This window comes from Saimiri boliviensis, chromosome 2 (assembly GCF_048565385.1).
Source record: "Saimiri boliviensis isolate mSaiBol1 chromosome 2, mSaiBol1.pri, whole genome shotgun sequence".
NCBI classification, from domain to species: domain Eukaryota; kingdom Metazoa; phylum Chordata; class Mammalia; order Primates; family Cebidae; genus Saimiri; species Saimiri boliviensis.
The window spans coordinates 238,078,067-238,100,010 of NC_133450.1; the positions used below are offsets into that span (position 1 = coordinate 238,078,067).

Below are 21,944 nucleotides of genomic sequence, written 5' to 3' on the forward strand. Positions count from 1 at the left end.
AGAGGGTTCAAACTACTCGTCTTGTCTTTTTTTCCCCCAATATTTAGAATAAATAAAATAAAATAGAAACAGAAGGATGTTTTTAATTTACTTACCTTTCAGGCCCCTAATATTATATTTTCTAAAGCCAAATAAGTACTTCGATTTTAGGAAGTTTTTCTTAGCTCTTACTAAACTATTATATAATGACTTATTAAGAAGAAAATATATGAAGTGAATTTCAATTAACACTAACATGTAAGAAGAAACTCCTTCTTTGGAGGGTTCATAGAATCAGAACCACCCCTTCCTGCTATGACAAAATAGGTGAAAGTCAGAAATAAGTCCAACTTTCTATTTTCAGTTTATACTCAACTTAATTTTTTAAGAAAGGATTTCAGAATGACCAAGTCATTTGATCACCAACCTTGCTCCAGCAACGTTACATGGTATATGTCACACACAATGAAGCCTCAAAGTGCCTGAAACGCTACAGCTCTTCTCTGACGGAAGCTGGCTCCAGGCACTGCATGAGACCTTCCAGCACCTCTAGCCACAGTCCAGAGACAGGCACCAGGCACAATGGTCACTAGGACCACAGGTTGGACAGCAGCTGCAGCAGCCACCCAGGTGTCCATCTGGGAAGCCCAAGAGAGAGGACTGTTCAGTTCCTCTTTGTCTCAAAGGGCCCTGAGCTCCTACTAGACTGGCCCACTGTGGAGTCTGCTATGCATCCCACCCCAGGAAGGGACGTGGTCCTGCGATGAGAAGGCCAGACTGACAGCCCTGCTGTCATTGCTGCTGGAGACCCTGATGCTACCCTCCTCGCTACTCTCAGAGCCAGACCCAACTGCTGGCCCTAAAGAACGCGTTTTAAAAGTGTCACTCAATTACTTTTGGTTGAAGACAGTAAAACATAAAAAATATAGTTAAGGATACCCTTGGGTAAAATTCAAGGTCAATGGCCAGCCAAGGTGGCTCACGCCTGTAATCCTGGCACTCTGGGAGGCCGAGGGGGGCAGATTGCCTAAGGTCAGGCATTCGGGACCAGCCTGAGTAACAAGGTGAAACCCTGTCTCTATTAAAATACAAAAAAATATTAGCCAGATGTGGAGGCGTGCACCTGTAATCCCAGCTATTCAGGAGGCTGAGACAGGAGAATTGCTTGAACCCGGGAGGCAGAGGTTGCAGTAAGCCAAAATCATGCCACTGCACTCCAGCCTGGGCGACAGAGCAAGACTCCATCTCCAAAAAAAAAGATCAAGATGAATTTAAAACAGTTTTCTTGATTTGGCCTGACAATTGCCCCCAGTATACAGGTGCCTCAGGGAAAGATAATGTTGGTAAAAGATTACCAAAAATAAGTGAATCAGAGTGGTAAGGTGATGAATACACAATGACATTTAAATCAAAAGGAATAAATACCAGGGCTAGGAATTAGAGGGAGCTCCTAAGATGATGCAGAAGAAAGCAAGAGTACTTTAGGGGAAGCTCCATGAGAAGATCACACAGAGAAGACAGAGTTCCATGGGTGAGGGGGCAGCCTAGCCCTAGGACAACGAGCTACTGAGGTCAGAAAGGGCTAGGGGAGGGCAAGTACCACTAGGAGAGGCTCACCACACTGAGATGAGGTCTTTCGAAAAGACCGGGAACTTCAGCGTAGACACAGTAAAACTGACTAAACCTAACTAGAAAGTAACAACCACTGGTAGTGAAGTCTCAGGAAAGGATCAACCCACATAAGATCTGCAAGCTGGGGTGTCCCAGACAAGGAGGCAGAAGGCGCTCAAAGGGCTCAGTGGTTGGGAATACTTGGCAGTCACGAACAACTGGCAGGGTTGGAGACAAAGTTTTTGAGTTTTTGAAACTGAATATGAAGTTCAGGAACACAAAAACCATTAAAATGAATACAATGACCTGAAACTAAACAGGTCCAACTTAAATGTTACATCCAAAGACAAGGTCGATAGAATGTAGAACACTCAAATGACAAAAAGCCTTCTATAAAGTGTTCTAGAAACCCAAGATTCAGGAAAACCAGAGGCAACAAGAAATTACGTTAAAAAAAAATTAAAGACAGCAATTCTCTATAAACATTTTTAAACATTAGAACAACACAATGCCCACCCCAAATAAAATATTTTCATAACCAATTAGGACCCAAAATCATACAATTTTTAAAACCCCAAAAGCACATTTTTAAAAACTGCTCACTTAGCACGCGTCCACAGCCAGGGTGGACTGCCACAGCCACAGTCCCGCTCTGATGGGCACAGTCCATGCCAGCTATACAGGGCACCCACAGGCTCGCTAAGCCTTATGATCAGGCAGACAGAGTAGCTGACCGTTCTCAGCGCACAGGAGGAGGCAGGCATGGGACATCACCTGAAGGGACACAGAAGCTGGGCCCGGAACTGAAGTCCATGCTCTGTGGGCTCAGCTCTGTGAGTACCAGGCTGCCTGAGGTCTTCCATTTCTCTCATGCAACAACACTGTCAGCCACACCAAAACCATGAAAGGAGCATAGCAGCCCAAAGCAACACAAGCAGTGGGAGCCTCTTTGAAAGACCAACATACATCCAGCCCACTTTTCATTACTGTAAATACGATCATGAATCCTCCTAACACAGAGTCCAAAAACACACTGAAAGGATATTCAATGTATTTTCCTTATTAAAGATACGACCCTTTTAAAAAATACTGCCATCAGAAAAAGTTTAAATGAGCAAGGAAATGGAATGTACGCTGGAAGGCCTTCCCCATTGTTGGGGAGGCATTCCAGGAGTGCATCTCAACTCTTCCAGGTACATAAATGATTCTTACATTTCCAATCAAACAGAGTAACTTATTTAGAGCTTGGGTGCCTGTGCATCCCTGGGGTTTTACCCACCCTGGTCCAGCCTGCTCTGTATCATCTGCTGCCAGGCTCCCTGCTCTGTATCATCTGCTGCCAGGCTCCCTGCTCTGCTGGGCCTGGGACTGGGTACAGACAGAGGTCACACTCCAGCCCAGCCTTTAGGCATCTCCAGGACTGCAGTGAGGAATCTCAACAGCCAGGTCTCCGGAAGAATAGGGAGGGAACACATAACTCTTGTTTTCTTTCTCTCGTGATAGAATTGACCACATCTTAGAAGCTACCTGACCCCCAACCCCATCCTACAATTTTACATGTTACATGAAATGGCCCAACTGTCCTGAGCATATATGAAATATTCTTTGCATCTAATCCTGAGAAATTCGACACTCACCTTCCTAGGAGCTCTTAAGGCTCCCACTGAGGTATGAAAAAGTCACCTTATACCCTATTTCTTAATGCCTTCTACCAATTTCAGGTTCTAAGTATGCCCAACTTGCCTTCATAAGTTAGGAATAAGCACAATCTACTACTAACTAATTAAACAGGATAAAACAGAATCTGGTTCCCATCCTAGCTTTCCCCTTTGCAGTTATTACCCGACAATTTAACAGCTATTCTCCCTTGTGCTTCTGAGACCGCAGAGCCCCAAAGCAGACATGCTATTCTTTCAGCACAACCAGGGCTGTGGACAGTGAGGGCCGACTTTGCAATTTCTAACTGATGTAGCTGGTTCGATGACAGCTGGAGAGTTAAAAATTCACGGTGAATGAATGAATGCATGTAGTGAAATTGGTAAAGACATGTGTTTAGAAGATGAGTCTAAGGATGCTACTTATAAATAAAATAAGTAAAAACTCGGGAGTGTTAACCAACATCCTGAAGATTTGGAATCACATAAATCATTGACTACTAATGACTTCCTATCCATGGTATTTTCTGATTTTCATCAGATGGTAAAAAGATACAATTTTCTCATGATTTTTATTGGTTCCTTTTCTAACACAGTCTACTGGAAAAACAGCTGTTTAAGGACACGTGATTTTGCATCCTCAAGTGTGAGCCTTCTTGGCTCATCCCTTTTATCATATGATATTTGTACTATTTTGCCAAAGCCACAGTTTATTATCGTTCACAGAGTGTTGATGTTCTATAACGTTAATACCTAATCAGTTCAAAGCACCTCTTAAAATGCAATACCATAATCTTAAACCTCTCATCATTTCAACACAATACAAAAATGTAAAGAATCTCTCAAAAAATAAAACTCAAAATACCTTGGAGATATGTAACAACTATCCAAATTTTCAAAAGATGCAATTGGTTTTCTAACTAAGAAAACCAGAGACTGAAATCGCAAGTGGGACACATTCACCGTCATGCTCGTGGGGAGAAAACTGCATCCAGTTCCCCCAGCTGCAGTCAAATGACTGACACGGTGGCGCATACAGAAATGTGAATGAAGGGCAAAACATTAAAGTAGGCTGGGTGTGGTGGCTCACGCCTATAATCCCACACTTTGGAAGGCCGAGGTGGGTAGATCATTGGAGGTCAGGAGTTCAAGACCTGTCTGGCCAAGATGGTGAAACGCTGCCTCTACTAAAAATACAAAAATTAGCCTGTGTGGTGGTGGGCACCTGTAATCCCAGCTACTCGAGAGGCTGAGGCAGGAGTGTCACTTGAACTCAGGAGGCAGAGATGGCAATGAGCCGAGATCTTGCCCTTGCACCCCAGCCTGGGTGACAGAGCAAGACTCTATCTGAAAAAAAAACAAAAAGAAAAACAAAACAGTGGCTAACAAATGCAATTTCTGAACTTATCTCAAAACCTGGTATGCTTGCATTTCAGGTGTGACTTTAAAATCCTACAACTTATCAAGTCATCTGAAAAATAATTTAGAATTGCTTCTCTAATATGCCATAAAAGTACTCAGCTAATATCAAAATGCATGCATAAAGCTTGACTGGATCCCAATTAAGAAAAAAAAAAAAAAAACACCTATACATGACTTTGAAAAAAACTGAATATGGACTTAAATGATATTAGACACTGCGCTCCAGCACAGGTGACAGAGCAAGACCCTGTTTCAGAAAAAATAATGTTAGAGAATTATGATTTAGTTGATGTGGTAGGAGTAGTACGATAAAGTAAGAGAATGTCCTTACTTTTAAGAAGTGGTGGAGCAAGCTGAAGTTTTCATGGGTAAAGAGTTACAGCTGCAAGTTAGACTTCCAAATAATTTTTGTTAAACAAAACAAAACACAGACATATGCTTTATGGCAAAATGTTCATAATTATCGAACCAAGATGGTGGATATATGGATACACATTTCTCTGTTCTTTCCACATTTTAATACTTAAAGATTTTCTTAACAAAATTTAGGAAAAATACACATGTAAATGATGTGAATCACTTGTCAATAGATTGAGCTGGTTTTCCAATAATTCTTCAAACAGCTCTTTACTTCTAACCCTGTGACATATGAAGCAGGGCTAGTTTAACTTAAACATACACATATAGCCAGAGACCTTGGGAGTATCTCACTCCTGCTCTTTAAAACAAAACAAATCTTCTAGGAAACAAGCCTTCATTTATGTCTCTCTTATAAAAGCATAATGTTTACCAGCTCTACTGAGCACAGGCGCAGTGCTCTCCAATCTAGCCCTTTCCCAGTCCGCATTTCAATCATGGCATCACCCAGATGACAGATCACATCACTGCATTCATGAAAACACACAGGAGGCATTCTGTGGCCAAAAAAGTCATTTCTAACAAGAGGAGAAAAACTGATTTTCGAACAAGAAGTTGAAAACAGTTCATACCAAACCCCGTTAGGGTGAAAAGGGGAATATTTTACAACATGCCAGAGATGAAAAGGAAAAAAAAGAGTCTGAAATCGCAAGGAACAAAATGAAAGGAGGAAAGGCATTCTACTTAAGCTTTTCGGCATCATCACCAACGTTAAAGATAAACTAAAATGTAGGAAGAAAAACTCCCATTTGAAACTTGGCACCGATTAAAACTGTATGGAGGGAGGGTAATTACGGCAGCATTCAGAATTTTACAGGAAAGCATCCCTTCGGAAACCACCCAATTTAACCGCCACCCTGTGCTGTAAGGAAGCAGTCACAGGGTGGGAAGCAGATACAAAGTCTGGGTTCCCGTCTTCCCAACTCCCCAAGTCATGAAAGGCACTTGAAGCTGACAAACGATCATTACAATCCCAGGGGTCACTAACAAGTCCAAGCTGAAGTTTCCCAGTGCCTCGTGCCAATCAAACACAGACACCTTCCACTGTAGAAAATCAGGGTTAAGTGCCTCCTCTCTGCTGTCCATTACTATCACAAACAGGAAGGGAATCAAAAGGGAGAAAAATATTAAGTTTTAATAAAACAGTATAAATGGATCATTTCTCTAATGAATTTGAGTCTCCTCTGCCATCCAAAAAGCTTCAGACAATAATTGTAGAAAATTGGTTATGAAATGTATCAACTATGCAAAAGATGTTGCTCTAAGTGCCAAGTGACTATAATACCTAGAGAAAAATTAAAACTTTTAAGAAAATTAATATATAAAACATCACTTCAAAGATTTCCTTCTATCTAGGTATGCGGCACAAGGAATTCCTTAGGGGAAATTTTCAAGGACACTTATACATTTACCTAACATGTAGGTATTGAGAACAAGGGATGGTTGCATTGTTGCTTGCTTTTTAAGGCAGTGCAGACCCTGCAATTAGGGGAAAACATGATATTGCTAATTTGCTAGCATCACCAATAAAGGGTCTAACATTATTAAAGCAACAGCAAACTCACAGTTGATTATTACAAATGCTAGAAAAATAAAGTGAAATTTGTACCTTTAGTGAGGCTAGTGGATGTTCTGGACCGAGTAAACTCCAATGAAAGGAAGCCAGATCTTCATCAGGCAGAATGTGATTTCCTGGAATATAAACATGGATAACATAAAAGCAATCATCTTAAGTAACACAGGGAAACTTTAAAAAGCACTTCATATTGTCATCTATAACAGAAAACTCCCAAACAGAAACTGAGAACAAGTCTTCATCTTTTAACACAAAGCAACATACTGCAGGCAAAAATCCTTGCAGCTGCCTTGAGAATGATAGGAATTTCTAGTGGAGTCCTAACAGCATTCAACCTAAGAGCTGCATAAAACTTAAGCAACTTCGCAGCACAATATTTAAAATAAACACCAGTTTGCAAAAGGTCAGTCTGACAATGACAGGATATCAAATACTAATTAGATTCAAGTTTTCATTTGTTCATGAAATGGCTATGGTTCAAGCTTTCAGCTGTTCATGAAATAGCTACGGTTCAAAATTACAAAAAACACCCAATATGAAATCTGCACAATTATAAAATCTTTCTTAGCAAGATTAAATGACAATGACTGCTGATTGTAACATGAATCAACACCCTTCTCCTATAATTTCCATCACCACCCACAAACATATGTGAAAAGGCCTATCCCACAATACTCATGAGGCTATTAAGCTGCTCATCCTATCACCAGTGTATCACAGTGTACAAACAAAACTGTATTCAATTGAGAAACTATATTTGAGGGGAACACTCTACTTTCACAATAATGTTCGTATTCCTGATATACCTGATCTTTAGTAGGTTAGCTATCTCACTGCAATCTCAAAGCAGTAATTTCCTAAACATGATTTTTATAACATTGCTTAATCACCTCCACCTTATGACAGAAGATTCATTAATTAACTACTAACAAAAAGCAAAACAAACTAAGACCATCTGGAATATTGCTACATTATTATACAGGTTGAGCAGCCATAGTCCAAAAATCCTAAATGATGCAAAATCAACATGATGCCACAAGTGGAAAATTCCACACCTGGGCTCGTAAGATGGGTCAAAGGCAGTCAAAACTTGGTTTCCTGCACAAAATTATTTAGAATGTTTTATAAAATTACCTTTAGGCTATATGTATAAGGTATATATGAAACATAAATGACTTTCATGCTTAGACTTGGGTGCCACCTCTTGAGATATTTCATTAGGCAAATATTCCAAAATCTGAAAATATTTAAAGTCCAAAATACTTCTGGTCCTAAGCATTTCGGATGAGGGACGCTCCACAAACACACAAACACACAATCCAGAGGTACTGAACTCCCGTGATGTCCAAATGAGCAAATTTAAACCGTAAATGCCCAGGTTTGCTGTGCTTGATATTGCATTCCTCTGTTAATGGATTACATAGAATTTCACAGTGAAGAATGAAGTGTCTGAAATTTTGGAGGCTTTAATTTGAATACTAAGGCAACTCCAACATTAGTAATAGTCTCTGTGAAAACTTGGGTGAAATACTTAAACGAATATTCCAACATTCCTATAACAAAATACTTTATATACTTTCTATTACAGAAGGGAAAAGAAAAATAAGCTTTCTCATTTGAGGACACTGAAACTTTTCCAGCCTGGCCAACGTGCTGAAAACTAGCCAGGTGTGGTGGTGCACAGCTGTAATCCCAGCTACTTGAGAGGCTGAGGCAGGAGAATCGCTTGAACCTGGGAGACAGAGGTTGCAGTAAGCCAAGATCACACCACTGCACTCCAGCCTTGGCGACAGAGCGAGACTCCAGTTCAAAAACAACAAAAATAAAAAAAATTTAAAAACCTCAGGAGCTTACCTATAAAACATGACTGAACTTTTTGAAGAGATTCCAAGCCCTAAATTGGCAACATACTACAATTGATTTTGTTTTTCATTTATTTCAAAACTTCACAAACTAACAAGCTAGAAAAGTATCAGTTGGCATTATCTTCCAAATACCATATTCAATGTTTCCTAAATAAGTTAAACAAGTATTCTTCCATTTTTCAAATGAGTTAAGGTAACCATATTCTAAGAGTATATGATTTTCACATTCATTCAAAGTCAATTAATATGCCAAGTTATTTTGCATAGCATTTAAGCAAATGTGGAACTTTCCATATAATGTGCCATCCCCATACTCACCTTTAACATCAGAGGAAATATCCTTTTATATTTTAATATTTGAAAATATATTTAAAAGATTAGATTTAATCCCCAAATCCCCAAAGGCACAAGAGTTGCCTTATTAAGGACTGTATTTGATATTAGATCCAAACAAACACAACTTGTGAAATCACAATTTTGTTGACTGACTCATATAGTAAAGCTCTCACAAAATAATACATAAAAAACTGTGTGGCCAGGTGTGGTGGCTCATGACTGTAATCCCAGCTCTTTGGAAGGCCCAGGTGGGTGGATTGCCCTGAGCTCAAGAGTTAGGAGACCATCCTGGCCAACATGGTAAAACCCTGTTCTCAACGAAAAACACACAAAAATTAGCCAGATGTGGAGGCGTGCACCTCTAGTACCATCAGCTTGAGAAGCTGAGGTGTGAGGATCTCTTGAGCCTGGGAGGTGGAGGTTGCAGTGAGCCGAGATTGCACCACTGCACTCCATTCTAGGCAACAAAGTGAGTTCCTGTCTCAAAAAAAAAAAAAAAAAAAAAAAAAAAGGCTGGACGCTGTAATCCCAGCAAAGACCAAGGTGGGTGAATCACTTGAGCTCAGGAGTTCAAGATCAGCCTGGTCAACATAGTGAAACCCTGTCTCTATTAAAAATACAAGAGCTTAGGAGCTCAAGACCAGCCTGGCCAACATAGTGAAACCCCGTCTCTACTAAAAATACAAAAAATTAGCCTGTAATCCCAGCTAAAAAAAAAAAAAAAAAAAAAAAAAATCTTTCTGAAAACCAGGAATTTCTAAAAATAACCCACAATATAATCCCCTCTTGAACAGGACTGGATTGGGCTGCCAGCCTCTATAGCAGGCGTCCCCAAACTGCGGCCCCCTGAGGCCATTTATCCCGCCCCCCGCCGCACTTCAGGAAGGGGCACCTCTTTCACTGGTGGTCAGTGAGAGGAGCACAGTATGTGGCGGCCCTCCAATGGTCTGAGGGACAGTGAACTGGCCCCCTGTGTAAAAAGTTTGGGGATGCCTGCTCTATAGAATACAAACTTCAAGGGAGGCCAGTAACTGAGCACTGGAGACCACACAGCTTCCCAAACGGGCCTTGTGTGTCCAAAACAGCCCCAAATCCCGTAAGATTTATGGATTCTAATCACAGAAGTGCATCCCTCCAAAACATGTTTACTTATATTTGAACACAATTCTTACAAACTCTCAGCAAACTAAAGCTGGATATTAGTAGGGTGAGACAAGCACAGTGAAAGCATTAAGAAAGGGTAGTTGACAAAAGAGAAAAGAAAGAAAATATACAATGCAAATATAAAGTGACAGACAAATATATTACCTCTTAGGAAATTAGTTTTAATTAAAGAAAATTAAAATATAATGTCATAGTTAAAACAAGATTTTCGTCCTTTCTGAGTATTCAGCATAAGGAATTCCTCCAGGCCGGGCGCGGTGGCTCAAGCCTGTAATCCCAGCACTTTGGGAGGCCGAGGCGGGTGGATCACGAGGTCGAGAGATCGAGACCATCCTGGTCAACATGGTGAAACCCCGTCTCTACTAAAAAAATACAAAAAATTAGCTGGGCATGGTGGCACGTGCCTGTAATCCCAGCTACTCAGGAGGCTGAGGCAGGAGAATTGCGTGAACCCGGGAGGCGGAGGTCGCGGTGAGCCGAGATCGCGCCATTGCACTCCAGCCTGGGTAACGAGAGCGAAACTCCGTCTCAAAAAAAAAAAAAAAAAAAAAAAAAAAAAAAAAAGGAATTCCTCCAAGGAAATTTTTAAAAGACATGTATACATTTACTTAAAATATAGGTGCTGGAAACAAGGTATGAAGTTTATTTTTGTTTTTCTTTTTTAAACTAGTGAGTGTCCTGAAAATGAGGTGAAAACATAACCGTTCTAACTCCATAGCATATTTTCTTCTATTATAAACATAATTTATGCCAAAGGTTTAAATGTCTAATTTACATAGTGACCATGTGTTGACATCTGTGATTTAGAATGCTGGTTTTCCGAAACCTTAAGTGAGTTTATTCACAAAATTAATCTAAACAATTCCTGGACAGAACAATACCTCAACATACACTTAAGAACAAAAGTAGCACATTAACTATACCAAAAAATAATACAAAGCAAGGAATGCTAAGGAAGAGCCCACGCCTTGGTTCTTTTCAGTGTGAAATATATATCCAAAACACTGAAGCACTGAAATACTTAAAGGATCAATGTGCTCATCATACGGTCACTCTCTTATAAAACAGTTTTCACACTACTCCACCTACCTAAGAGAGCAGCAAAAATAGGAAAACGATTTGGATTCAGGTCCAGTTGCTTGGCAACTTCATGCATCAGATATTGGCTTGTGGTGAGACTTTTCCCATTCCGGCTCAGTTTCAGGGCATGGGCACTGAAATAGTAGGGGATGTTGCACAGTGCATAATCAGAGTCATACGCAACCAAGCCATGGAAACCATTCTCTCTGCAGAAACCAATCACTTCCTGATGGTGATCTTCAATGCTCTGTGCAACCTGGCAAACGAGAAGAAAACTTCATCAATGTCGGGTAACACTGAAGCAGCAAGCTCAATAAGCAGACATGTTGTACAGAACCTGTAAAATCACATTTATTAAAACTATACATGAAAGCCAAACAGTCAAAAAATGCCATAATAAAGTTTGTAACACTGCTCCACTGAGAAATTTCTGTGAGAAATCGAATTCAAATCATCTTCTATCAGTAACTTATGATCCCATCTAGACTGCAAATCAATTTTTAATTCTTATCAAGCTCAAAGATCACTCTGCTTGAAAATACACAAAGCCAGCTGACCCCATGACAGCATTTTCAAGGAAGAGAGGAAGAGAAAAACACAAGAAAATAAAGACGTGGGAAAGAAGGAGACAGAAAGAAGCCACCCACTGTCAATGAAACCAAAACAATTTCTTCAAAGAAGATCAAATGTGTCAGATAAGTGAAATCATCAAGATTTTAAAAATAAAAGTATGATCCCTCACCTACCTGTCAGCCAGTTCTTATCTTCCTAAGGCCTTCCACATGTGGAGGCCATATAAGGATACACCCGTTCACTCTCAATGTAACTGCCACAAGCTTATTCTGTGTCCCACACACAATGTCAGGGCTAGGTCTACATCAACTGCCTCTTCAGTGATGAAAAATCGAAACCAGCCTCTTTACTTCTGGTGAATCCCCACTGTAACATCCACACTACCTCAACTTTCCACCACACACGAAGGAGGAAGCAGAGAAGCAACACCTCTGAGAAGTCAGTCCTCTGGACTCTCTCTAGTCCTGAAAATATACCAGAAAGACCTGGAAAAAATGTTCGAAATGATTTACAGTCCAAGACCACCAAATTCTCTCCTGCTGTTTCACATACTCATTAATCCAACTAAAATTCTGACAGGTTTTTTTGTTTCTACAATGGACAAGGTAATTTAGAGAACAGAATTTTAAACTACATCAGGTGATCCCAGTAACAATGGACCATTAACTCTCCACAGGGCCTTAGAGGAGAAAAATGTGTGTCACTCTTAACCTTAAGTTTTTAAAGCTACTATCCAATGTGTGGCTACGCTGAAAGTAAGTTTAAAATAAATTAAATTCAAAATTAAGTTCAAGTGTTCAGTGGTCACAGGAGACCAGAAGCCATATACTAATTGTACAGCACAGACACAGAACATTCCCATTACCTCAGAAAACTCTACTGGACATCACTGTAGAGTTCACCTCACTTCTCACCAACTTTCATAATAAAAGCAGTCACCATGCTTTGTTGGAAAGTTAGCTGTGATGAAATCTCACTGAGAGGCAAAGAAAACCTTCTCAAGATGCATTCGTAAAAGAAGAAATCACTTTCTGAATTCTAGGTAAATACTTCAACAAAAACATGTTACTTTATAAGAAAAAAACAAAACAACACCCCATGAGTCAAATAACATTCTATTCTTTAGAATAAGAAAATGCTGTTTTATCCCTCAATTTAAAAATACTGTACACTAGCTAAAACAGAATAGATTGTTTAAAAATCTAAAATTAGGCCTGCTTCATCCTCTCACTTCTAGAAATGGTAATTTCTAATCCAACTTCTTTACCTCAAATCCTTTTATTACATAGCACTTTACATTTACAGTGATTTGTAAACTATTTAAAAATCATTAGAAATTACTGGCTTTTTCTCTATAATCTCATTAAGAGACATTAAGATGAAAGGAGACAGTAAGTGACCACTCCCTTCTTGGCTCACCCTCCCTCACCCCTCCAAGGAGACCTAGAAAAGGCAGCTTGTTCCTTAGATTCAAACATCTTGGGAAGAAGCACGGCAGAACTAAAACAGAGGCTAAAACGAGGTAAGAGCCCAACCCTGCCCGCCTCCTTCAGCAGGGAGTTCAGAGGCAGCCGGGACTCATCTCCCAGCTTTACAAGGTGGTGAAGAACGCCTGGGTGGGAAGGGGCTGCTGGCCCACGGTGGAAGCAAAGGCATCTCACCAGAAGTGGCTTTCTAACCAGGACCTGAAAGGAGAAGCTGGCTCTGGGCAGGACCTCCAAGGAGAGGATCCACGGGGCATGGGCGGGGGGCATGCAAAGGTCGGGAAGTGAGCCTGTCCGATTGCCTAGGCAGAAGGGCCCACCGCGCTCCGACCCTGGAATCAAGAGCAAAAAGTGCGGAATGATGAAGTCTGAGAGTAGCAGGGATCGAGTCTAATCTGGCAGCTTTCAAGTGACGCTGTCGGTGTTGTAAAACAGCAGGCACTATATTTCAAGAGCTGTAAAACATTCATACTCTTTGACCCGGTAACCTCACTCCAGGAAATAGAGCCTAAGAAACCAATTCACCAAATAAAAAACAGAAGCATAAAAAGGATCATGGTAGATTTCTGAGAGAAAAAAATAAATTACGGAGATAGGCAGATACAGCCACTACACTGTACTGTGGAGAAACAGGAAAAGCTTAGGGCGAAATATTAAACAAAAGCATTTCAGAATACAATATTGTGTATACACAACTACGTAAAACTACGTTGGTAGGAAAAGGCTGGAAAGAAAAAAAGCAAAGGGCAACAAAGTTGTAATCAGGGTAGTGAAATTACGCTCTAAAAATCCCTTTTTAAAAGAAAACGACCTAACGAAAAGCTGAAGTACTATTACCATAAACCACACCTACACTCTGGTCATCTCTCTGCTACAGCACTTCAGACAAACTATTATTCTTTTACATGTCTGTGTCTCCAAGAGGACAAGGGGCACAGCTTACACATCTTTGTATCAAGGGTCTAGCTTGGTGCTGGCAGCCAGCAAGCACAAAAACATTTAAAAACTGCCCCAGTTTGGCACTGCATTTAATGGTTCCCAAAGATTCCTTAAATCAGCAAATTAAAACTAGTAAGATACAGTAGAGACCAATATCCAGTAGAAACTTATAAAACAAAGGTGGTGGCTGGGCACAGTGCCTCATGCCTGTAATCCCAGCACTTTGGGAGGCCGAGGCAGGTGGATCACCTGAAGTCAAGAATTGGAGACCAGCCTGGCCAATGTAGTGAAACCCCGCCTCTACTAAAAAAAAAAAAAAAAAAAAAAAAAAAGCCGGGCATGGTGGTGGGTGCCTGTAATCCCAGCTACTGGGGAATCTGAGGCAGGAGAGTCACTTGCACCTAGGAGGTAGAGGTTACAGAGAGCCAAGATTGCACCATTGCACTCCAGCCTGGGCAATAGGAGCAAAACTCCACCTCAAAAAAATCAAACAACAACAACAATAAAACGAAGGTGGCATGTGTAGCTTTTCACAATTATGTCTTTCCTCCACCCTTAACAGAATTACCTATTCACTCAGAACACTTGATTTTAGATTGGCATTCAAAAGCAAAGTGAATGAACTATTAATAATTCACTGAAAACTCGAATTTGCAAATAACTAACAATACCATAATCCTTCCCAAAATCACACAGAGCACTAAACAAACAAGTGACTCCTAGAATTTGTGTCCTAAAACAAAAGATAAAGGACCACACCCATAAACACAGCTTCACACCTGCAGCAAAGGTAGGATCTCTCCCACCCTGGCCTCAGTCCATCTTTCCTAACTCAAGTCTCCTGAGTAAAGGTCGTGGGGGGAAATCAGAGTCTGCATTCCAGCTCTGCCCCAGATACCCAACCTGTCAGGACAACCTGCCCAACAACCAATGTAAAATCTCATAGATCTCTACCTGCCTTCAACTTCTAAAATTCTAGAACTCTTCCCTCATGTTAACTCATTATGCTTTTATCTGAGGAAATGCAACCTGGCATTTAAAAAAATCACAAGAGTAACAGAGAGGCTGTCCTTTTTCATGAGTGAATAATGGAAGTGTGGTTCCACAGTTATTCAACAGGGGGAATCAGGGAGTGACAGGAGGTCTGGCAAAGAAAATTACAAAAAAACCCTGAATGAGAGTTAAAAGTCAACTGCCTGGGGGTGGTGGGAACAAGAAGACACTGAATTTGTCAAAACTCATGGAGTTTTGTACATCACAGAATAAACTTTAATATATGCAATGAAAAAGGAAATCAACCAGGGTGTCAGGGGATGCCAGGTTAGAATGCAGACTGACAAATGTATACAATTGTATTATAAAATGTATGAAACAGCCTCACCAAAACTGGCTGAGGAGAAGGAACTGCTTGAATACTTGGGAAACAAAAACATAAATTAAAAAAAATATTAATTTTAAAAAGAAAGAAAGAATACTTGAGAAACACTATACTCAATGTTTAAGCATGCCTCCCAGAGTCTGCCTTAACAGTCCTGAAATTATTCTGCAGGAACACTAGCGTTAAAGCAAATGCTGTACGAGCCAGGTCCTCACTGTCAGACAAAGAAACTACAGACAATCATGCAGAAGGAGAACGCTAGAATAAACTTCGTGGTGTTGGATTGGCTATGAGACATCAGTGAGAACTGGCACTCAGGTGAAAATACACACATGGGTGGGTACAGAAACAATGGAAGATCTGGGATTAAACCCTAAGCAGCAAGAGCACCTGTAGCTGTGAGCTATGAGGGCCTAGACACAGAGACACCACAGCCGCAGGACCACACCAGTGCCCAGACCAGGGTTTCTCCAGACACCTTCTCCATGACAAGGAGCCGGGGCTTCTCTTTAAAGACAGCTGAGGCTGGAGAAGGAAAACACAGGGTGCAACTAAAGCATCTCATAGGTCCAGAAAGCAAGGAAGCACTCCCAAAACAAAAGGATGGCATGTGTCACGTGGGCCAACCCAAGGCAGCTCCCAAAGCCAGAGCCAGGACAATGTGAGCAAGGATAAGGCAGACCTGGATATAACCCCAGGTGAAATGAGTATGACCCTGTAAAAAGAACACGGGAGCCCGTAATGACAAATAGATGATTAAATAAATGAAGGTGGAAGAGACACATTTTCCCTACAGAAAAAATCAAATAATGCCACACAACTTGACCCTCAACAGGTAGAGTTTAACCCTCTTCCCCTTGAATGTGAGCTAGACTCAATTACTACTTCCAAAGGATGAGTATGTTACAAATAAGCAAAACCGGTCACTGCAGAGCAAACACCCGCAGACAGCTCCTTACCCGTGTCACCCGGTGCTAAGCCAAGTCAATGCCATGTGCCATGTGGGGTGCTGAGACATACCCTGCATCTCTGAGCTATTCTCCCAAACACACAGCCATAATTTAATACAGAGAAAGCATCAGGCAAACCCAAATTGGGGATATTCTATAAAACACCTGATTAGTACTCAAAAGTTTCAAGATCACCAAAGACAGACAGAGAAGCTGTCCCAGAAGACAGGGGAAGGAGCACACTAGAGGTCCTGACCAGGGTCCCCAAACAGAAGAGGACACTGGTGGGAAACAGATGAAATCCAAATGAAGACCATCATGTAGTCTACAGCAGTCTACCAAGGCTAGTTTCTTGATTTAGATCACTGTACCAGCTAGCAGGAAGTGAACATTCCCTGAAAGCTGAGTAAAGGATATTTGGGAAGTCAGTACTATCTCTGCAAAACTTTCTATAAAATTATTCCAAATAAGTTTATTTTTCTAAAAAAAGAGTCAATATTCTAGAAGACAAGACATCAGCTGAAGGACTATTTCAGACCACTTTATTATATGAACAAAATGTAACAGGCACGTGAAAAATAAACCCTGGCTCATATGCAAGTTTCAAAAAGCCTATTACATAAAAACAAAAATCTTCCCACAGATAGTCCAGTTGAAAGAAACAGGAAAACCTACCAAGTATGGAATTTGATTACCTATAAATTTATGAGTGAATAAATGCAGTCAAACTACTAAGAATATTCGTAAGAGGCCCAAGAAACAATTCCTTAAGCTTTAAGTCAAGGAAAGCCTAGGTGAAAAATCTCATCAAGGGTACTAGCCAGGGTGAAAAGATGACACAATGCAAGATTTGGGTGGGAAGGAACAAATGATTCTGGGTTGCACCAAAATAACTTACAAGGCAGTTACTTAATTAAGAATAAACATTAAGTATTGGGTGGAAGCTTTGGGGATATAGGGTCTGACACACTTGAGCTCCCCGCTTTTCATCTGGTCTTCTGAAGCTCTGTTCTGTTTTCCCTTCTTCAGTACTAAGCCACTCTCTCAACTCTTATTTATCTGTTCCTTCTCCTTTCTTGCCTTCCAACGCCTGGCTTGGACTAGGCATAAAACAAGAAAATGTGTACTTCTGGTTCTTAATGTTAATTTCAGAAGTGAGTTAAAATTATTAAACGCAATGTTGAGATAATTTCATTTTCAACTCCCTCAAAGAACAAAACAACATAAAAAATTAAGCCCTGAAAACATGTACTTACAGGTAGCCCTTGAAAGGGGGTAAAGTCACCCACAAGAGGTAAACCGTACTTTGAACTATGCGATGCCTCCTTCCTGAAAGTCCCAGGCTACTAGCCACTCAAAGTATCTGTCATTTTAAAAGCACCAGGCTTTTAAATTAAATTAATTTAAATTGAATTAAATTGATTTTTGCATTTCTACTTCATCAAAATGCAAGCTCTAAGATCAAGGAAGTGAAACTCTAAAAATCCTCTGTACACAACCCCAAGGAGCATTCTACTTTAGCTCTTGTCAAGTAATGAGGGAGCTAGTGTCCAATACAACACCCTAACCTGGGACAGCCAGCATGGGAATCACAACACTTCTCAGCCTCTTTCTCCCTGTCTACCCCCTCTCCAAGAAATATGCTAGGTGTCATTAGGTTGAGAAGTTTAAGAAGTGGCAAAAGTGCCGTTTCTGGTCTCAAGAAAGTACTTTGTACTTCATTTAAGATGATAATTTTATGCTACCATAAATTTACCAAATATTCCTAGATAAACCTTTTTATCTCTGTGAGTTTTATATTTCATCATTAAAAAGGCAGATATATTAAAACTCAGGATTTTTATAAAGAATAATGACTAAAAAAACTCCCAGGCTTACTTGGCAAGTATAATTGTTTATTAATTCTGAAACACAGCTACAGGGACAACCCCAGAAGAAGGAAAACTTAACGCTGTTACTTACTCCTAGTCTCCAGTGAAGAAACACTTCTATAATGAGGTTTGTGTCTCTGGCACCAGGTGGGTGAACTCCACTGCCTACTTTAATACTTTCTGTACTTCCATTTCTTCATCTGTAAAAATAATAGTATTCCTCTATCTCATAGGGTAGCTGTGATGATTAAACACACTACATGTAAACAGCTCAGAAGCATTCACAAATAATAAGCATTTGACAAATGTCAGTTACTATGTACTGTTAAATAAGGTACGTAAAAAGCTTTCTTTATACTTTTCACACAGGACCTCAAACACTATGGGTTCTCATAAATAAATTTTCTGACACTAGGAAAACATACCGTTAATGCGGTTTTTCTTCAGAATGATTTTACACGAGGGAACAATGTGACACATCCTCTAGACAGCTATCCAATTTAGAAGATATAAGACAACCTGATCATAAGAGTATATAGGTCCACCTAAATTATTTTGTCAAAAAGCAACAAAAAGTCTTTGGCCTCTTCCCAATGGGCAGTCAATAGCTATGAGGTGGGTAAAACTAACTCTGAAGCTTCTATTCCCTATTTTAGTCCAACTGAACAAGGTGAACATTAAAAAAAGTCAACTCCAATTTACTGGCAGATTTTTTTTTTTTTTTTTTTTTTTTTTTTGCTGTTTAAAGGGCAACTTAAATGTTATGACACATAGCAACAATGTCTCTAAAAAGAAATTTCTCTCCTCAGGTAAGCTGAAATTACAGCTGAATAAACCTATCTTACATATCTCATTTAGAATGAATGAGAATTGGGCACAGTGATCTTAAAAAATAGGAAAAAAAAACCATTTCTTTTAAAATAAGGGAGTGGATGAAACATGAAAAGATGCTCAACTTCACTCATTATTACAGAAATATAAATCAAAACCACAATGAGACACTATACCTCACATCCATCAGGATGGCTACTATTTAAAAAAAAGAAGAAGAAAAAAAGAACAAATGTCAACAAGAACATGCGGAGAAAAACAAATCCCTTGCGCACAGCTGATGGGAACGCAAAATGGTGCGGCTTCTTGGAAAATAGTATAGTGAGTCCTCAAAAAACAGAACACAGAACTACCCTATGACACAGCAATTACACTTCTAGGTTGAAAGAATGGGTGTGAAGAGATGTCGGTACAATCATGCTCACAGCAGCATCATTCACAATGGCAAACAGGATGGAACCCAAATGTCCATCCACTGATGAATGGATAAACAAAATGTGGTCTATCCAATACAACAGAATGTGACTGAGCCTTAAGGAGGAAATGCTGAATGCACATTACAACACATACGAACCTTGAAGACATTGTGTTAAGTGCAATAAGCCAGACACAAAATTACAAATACTGTATGATCTCATTATATGAGGTGCCTAGAGTAAACGACTTCAGAGACAGAGAGTAGAATGGTGGTTACCAGGAGCTGGGGATGGAAGGAATGGGGAGTTGCAGTTTATTGGCACACAGTTTCAGTTTGGAATGAGGAAAACATTCTGGGGGTGGATGGTGGTGGTGACTATCCAACAATGTGAATTACTTAATGCCACTGGGGCCAGGCACGGTGCCTCACACCTATAATCTCAGTACTTTGGGAAGCTAAGGGTGGTGGGTCACTTGAAGTCAGCAATTCGAGACCAGCCTAGTCAACATGGTGAAACTCTGTCTCTACTAAAAATACAAAAGTTAGCCAGGTGTGGTGGCAGGAGCACATCTGTAATCCCAGCTACTTGGGAGGCTGAGACAGGAGAATCACTTGCACCCAGGAGGCAGAGGTTGGAGCAGGCTAAGATCGCAACACCACACTCCAGCCTTGGTGACGGAGCGAGACTCCATCTCAAAAAAAAAAAAAAAAAAAAAAAATACACACACACACACACACACACACACACTGAACTGCACATTTAAAAACGGTTAGGTTGGTAAATTTTATGTTATACGTATTTTGCCACAATTTTAAGAAACAATGATAATAAACAGAATGGTGTCTCCCTGTCTTCTCTGAAGGCCTACGTGCTTGGCTCCAAAATTAACTTCCTACTTGTAAAAATGTAGAGTATTCCTTTTCCTTTGACTAACGAAATTAGCATGTATGTAATAGATTGTATCTGCCACACTGTATCAAAGGGTGACACTTCTTTTTTGCTTTTACAATCTCTTTAGCACACATTGCTTGTGATGTGATCACAGTCTGGTTTAATGCTTACTCAGTAATACAGATTGAGTGTCCTTTATCTGAAACACTTATGAACAGAAGTGATTTGGATTTCTCAGGTTTTGGTATATTTGTTATTATACTTACCAGCCAGACATTCTAAATTCAAAAATCAAAAATAAAAAATGCTCCAATGAGCATTTCCTTTGAGCATCATGCTGGTGCTCAAAAAGTTTTGGATTCTGGAGCATTTCAGATTTGGGATGCTCGAATTGTGAAACTGTTTAATTTTTTTCCCTCTAAAAATATTAACAATAACAATAAAGGAGTGGATGTCATAAAAGAAATACAAACTAAACTTTACAAAGTTTAAAAAAAAATTTTTTTAATGATAAAAGGAGGAAATATCAACATTAGTTGTATTCAGAATCTATTTAGCCTATTCTAGTAATCTAATGACTCAACTAAATCCTAGTAATATCATTCTCATCAAAATATCATTCCAAAATATAAAACACCAAATTTTAATTTTCATAATTTAGAAAAAAGAACCTCAGGTTGATACAGTTTATTTCAAGATAGTAACACTTGCAAACTCTTCATAGGTCCAAGAAATTAAAACGGAGTCTAATGACCCCCTCCAACAGCCTGGCCTGGCTTGTTATTACTGTTCACGAATGTGTTCTAGCTCAGAGGATGAACGATGCACTTCAGACCTGTGAAGTCAACCCTCCAGCAATAAACCTTTTAATATACTTCCGTGAACGAACCAGTAAAACACCAATATGGTAAATTCAGCCTTCAAGAAAGTTAATGACTCCTAAGACAACCGAGCAATGCCAAATGACTAGGCCACAAAAGTATCGTTTCTAAATCACAGATCCTAAACTCCATAATGCAGACTGACCACCACCTCTGCAAATATTGCCATTGGTCAAGTTCAACTCTACACTGTCTCCTAAGACGCCTAGAAACAATGTTTGATAAAGTCAGGTGTAACAAGAGGAAAGGTGGCTAAATGCAGCCCATTTCCCTAAGCAGTCACCCTTTTTATGCCCTCAACGCATCTCCTAAGAAGCATAAAAGGCTTATTCAAAGATAAAAACTCTGCACCAGGTGGCTAAGCTGACACCAGTGATTTTGGAATTAACTCTGTGGGGACTTTAAAACTGCTTCCTACCATCTTTCTGCCATCACACTTCCTTGCCTGAGTAAAGTAACTGGTGATTCATATCAATTTATCAAATACTTTCTGAGCATGTACTACACACCACCAGGTATTGTTCTAAGAGTTGGATAACAAGCAAGGTCTTCATCAGATTTACTTCTAGAGAAAACATGAAAATAAGCAAAAACAAAATAAATGATTAACTATATGGAGACA

The 21,944-nt window shown here is 39.9% G+C and overlaps 1 protein-coding gene across 5 annotated transcripts in view; it reads right to left on the reverse strand.

The window, feature by feature from the left end:
* The window catches only part of LOC101053049 (family with sequence similarity 120 member A), a 119,934-nt gene that overhangs the window by 89,053 nt on the left and 8,937 nt on the right, over window positions 1–21,944 (reverse strand). For all 5 annotated transcript variants that reach the window (XM_074395570.1, XM_039474745.2, XM_074395569.1 and 2 more), the window contains exons 2-3: window positions 11,115–11,361; window positions 6,694–6,776 (exon numbers count right to left, since the gene is read on the reverse strand). In XM_074395570.1, the coding sequence (XP_074251671.1) occupies window positions 6,694–6,776; window positions 11,115–11,361 (330 nt within the window). The remainder of the gene's footprint in view (window positions 1–6,693; window positions 6,777–11,114; window positions 11,362–21,944) is intronic.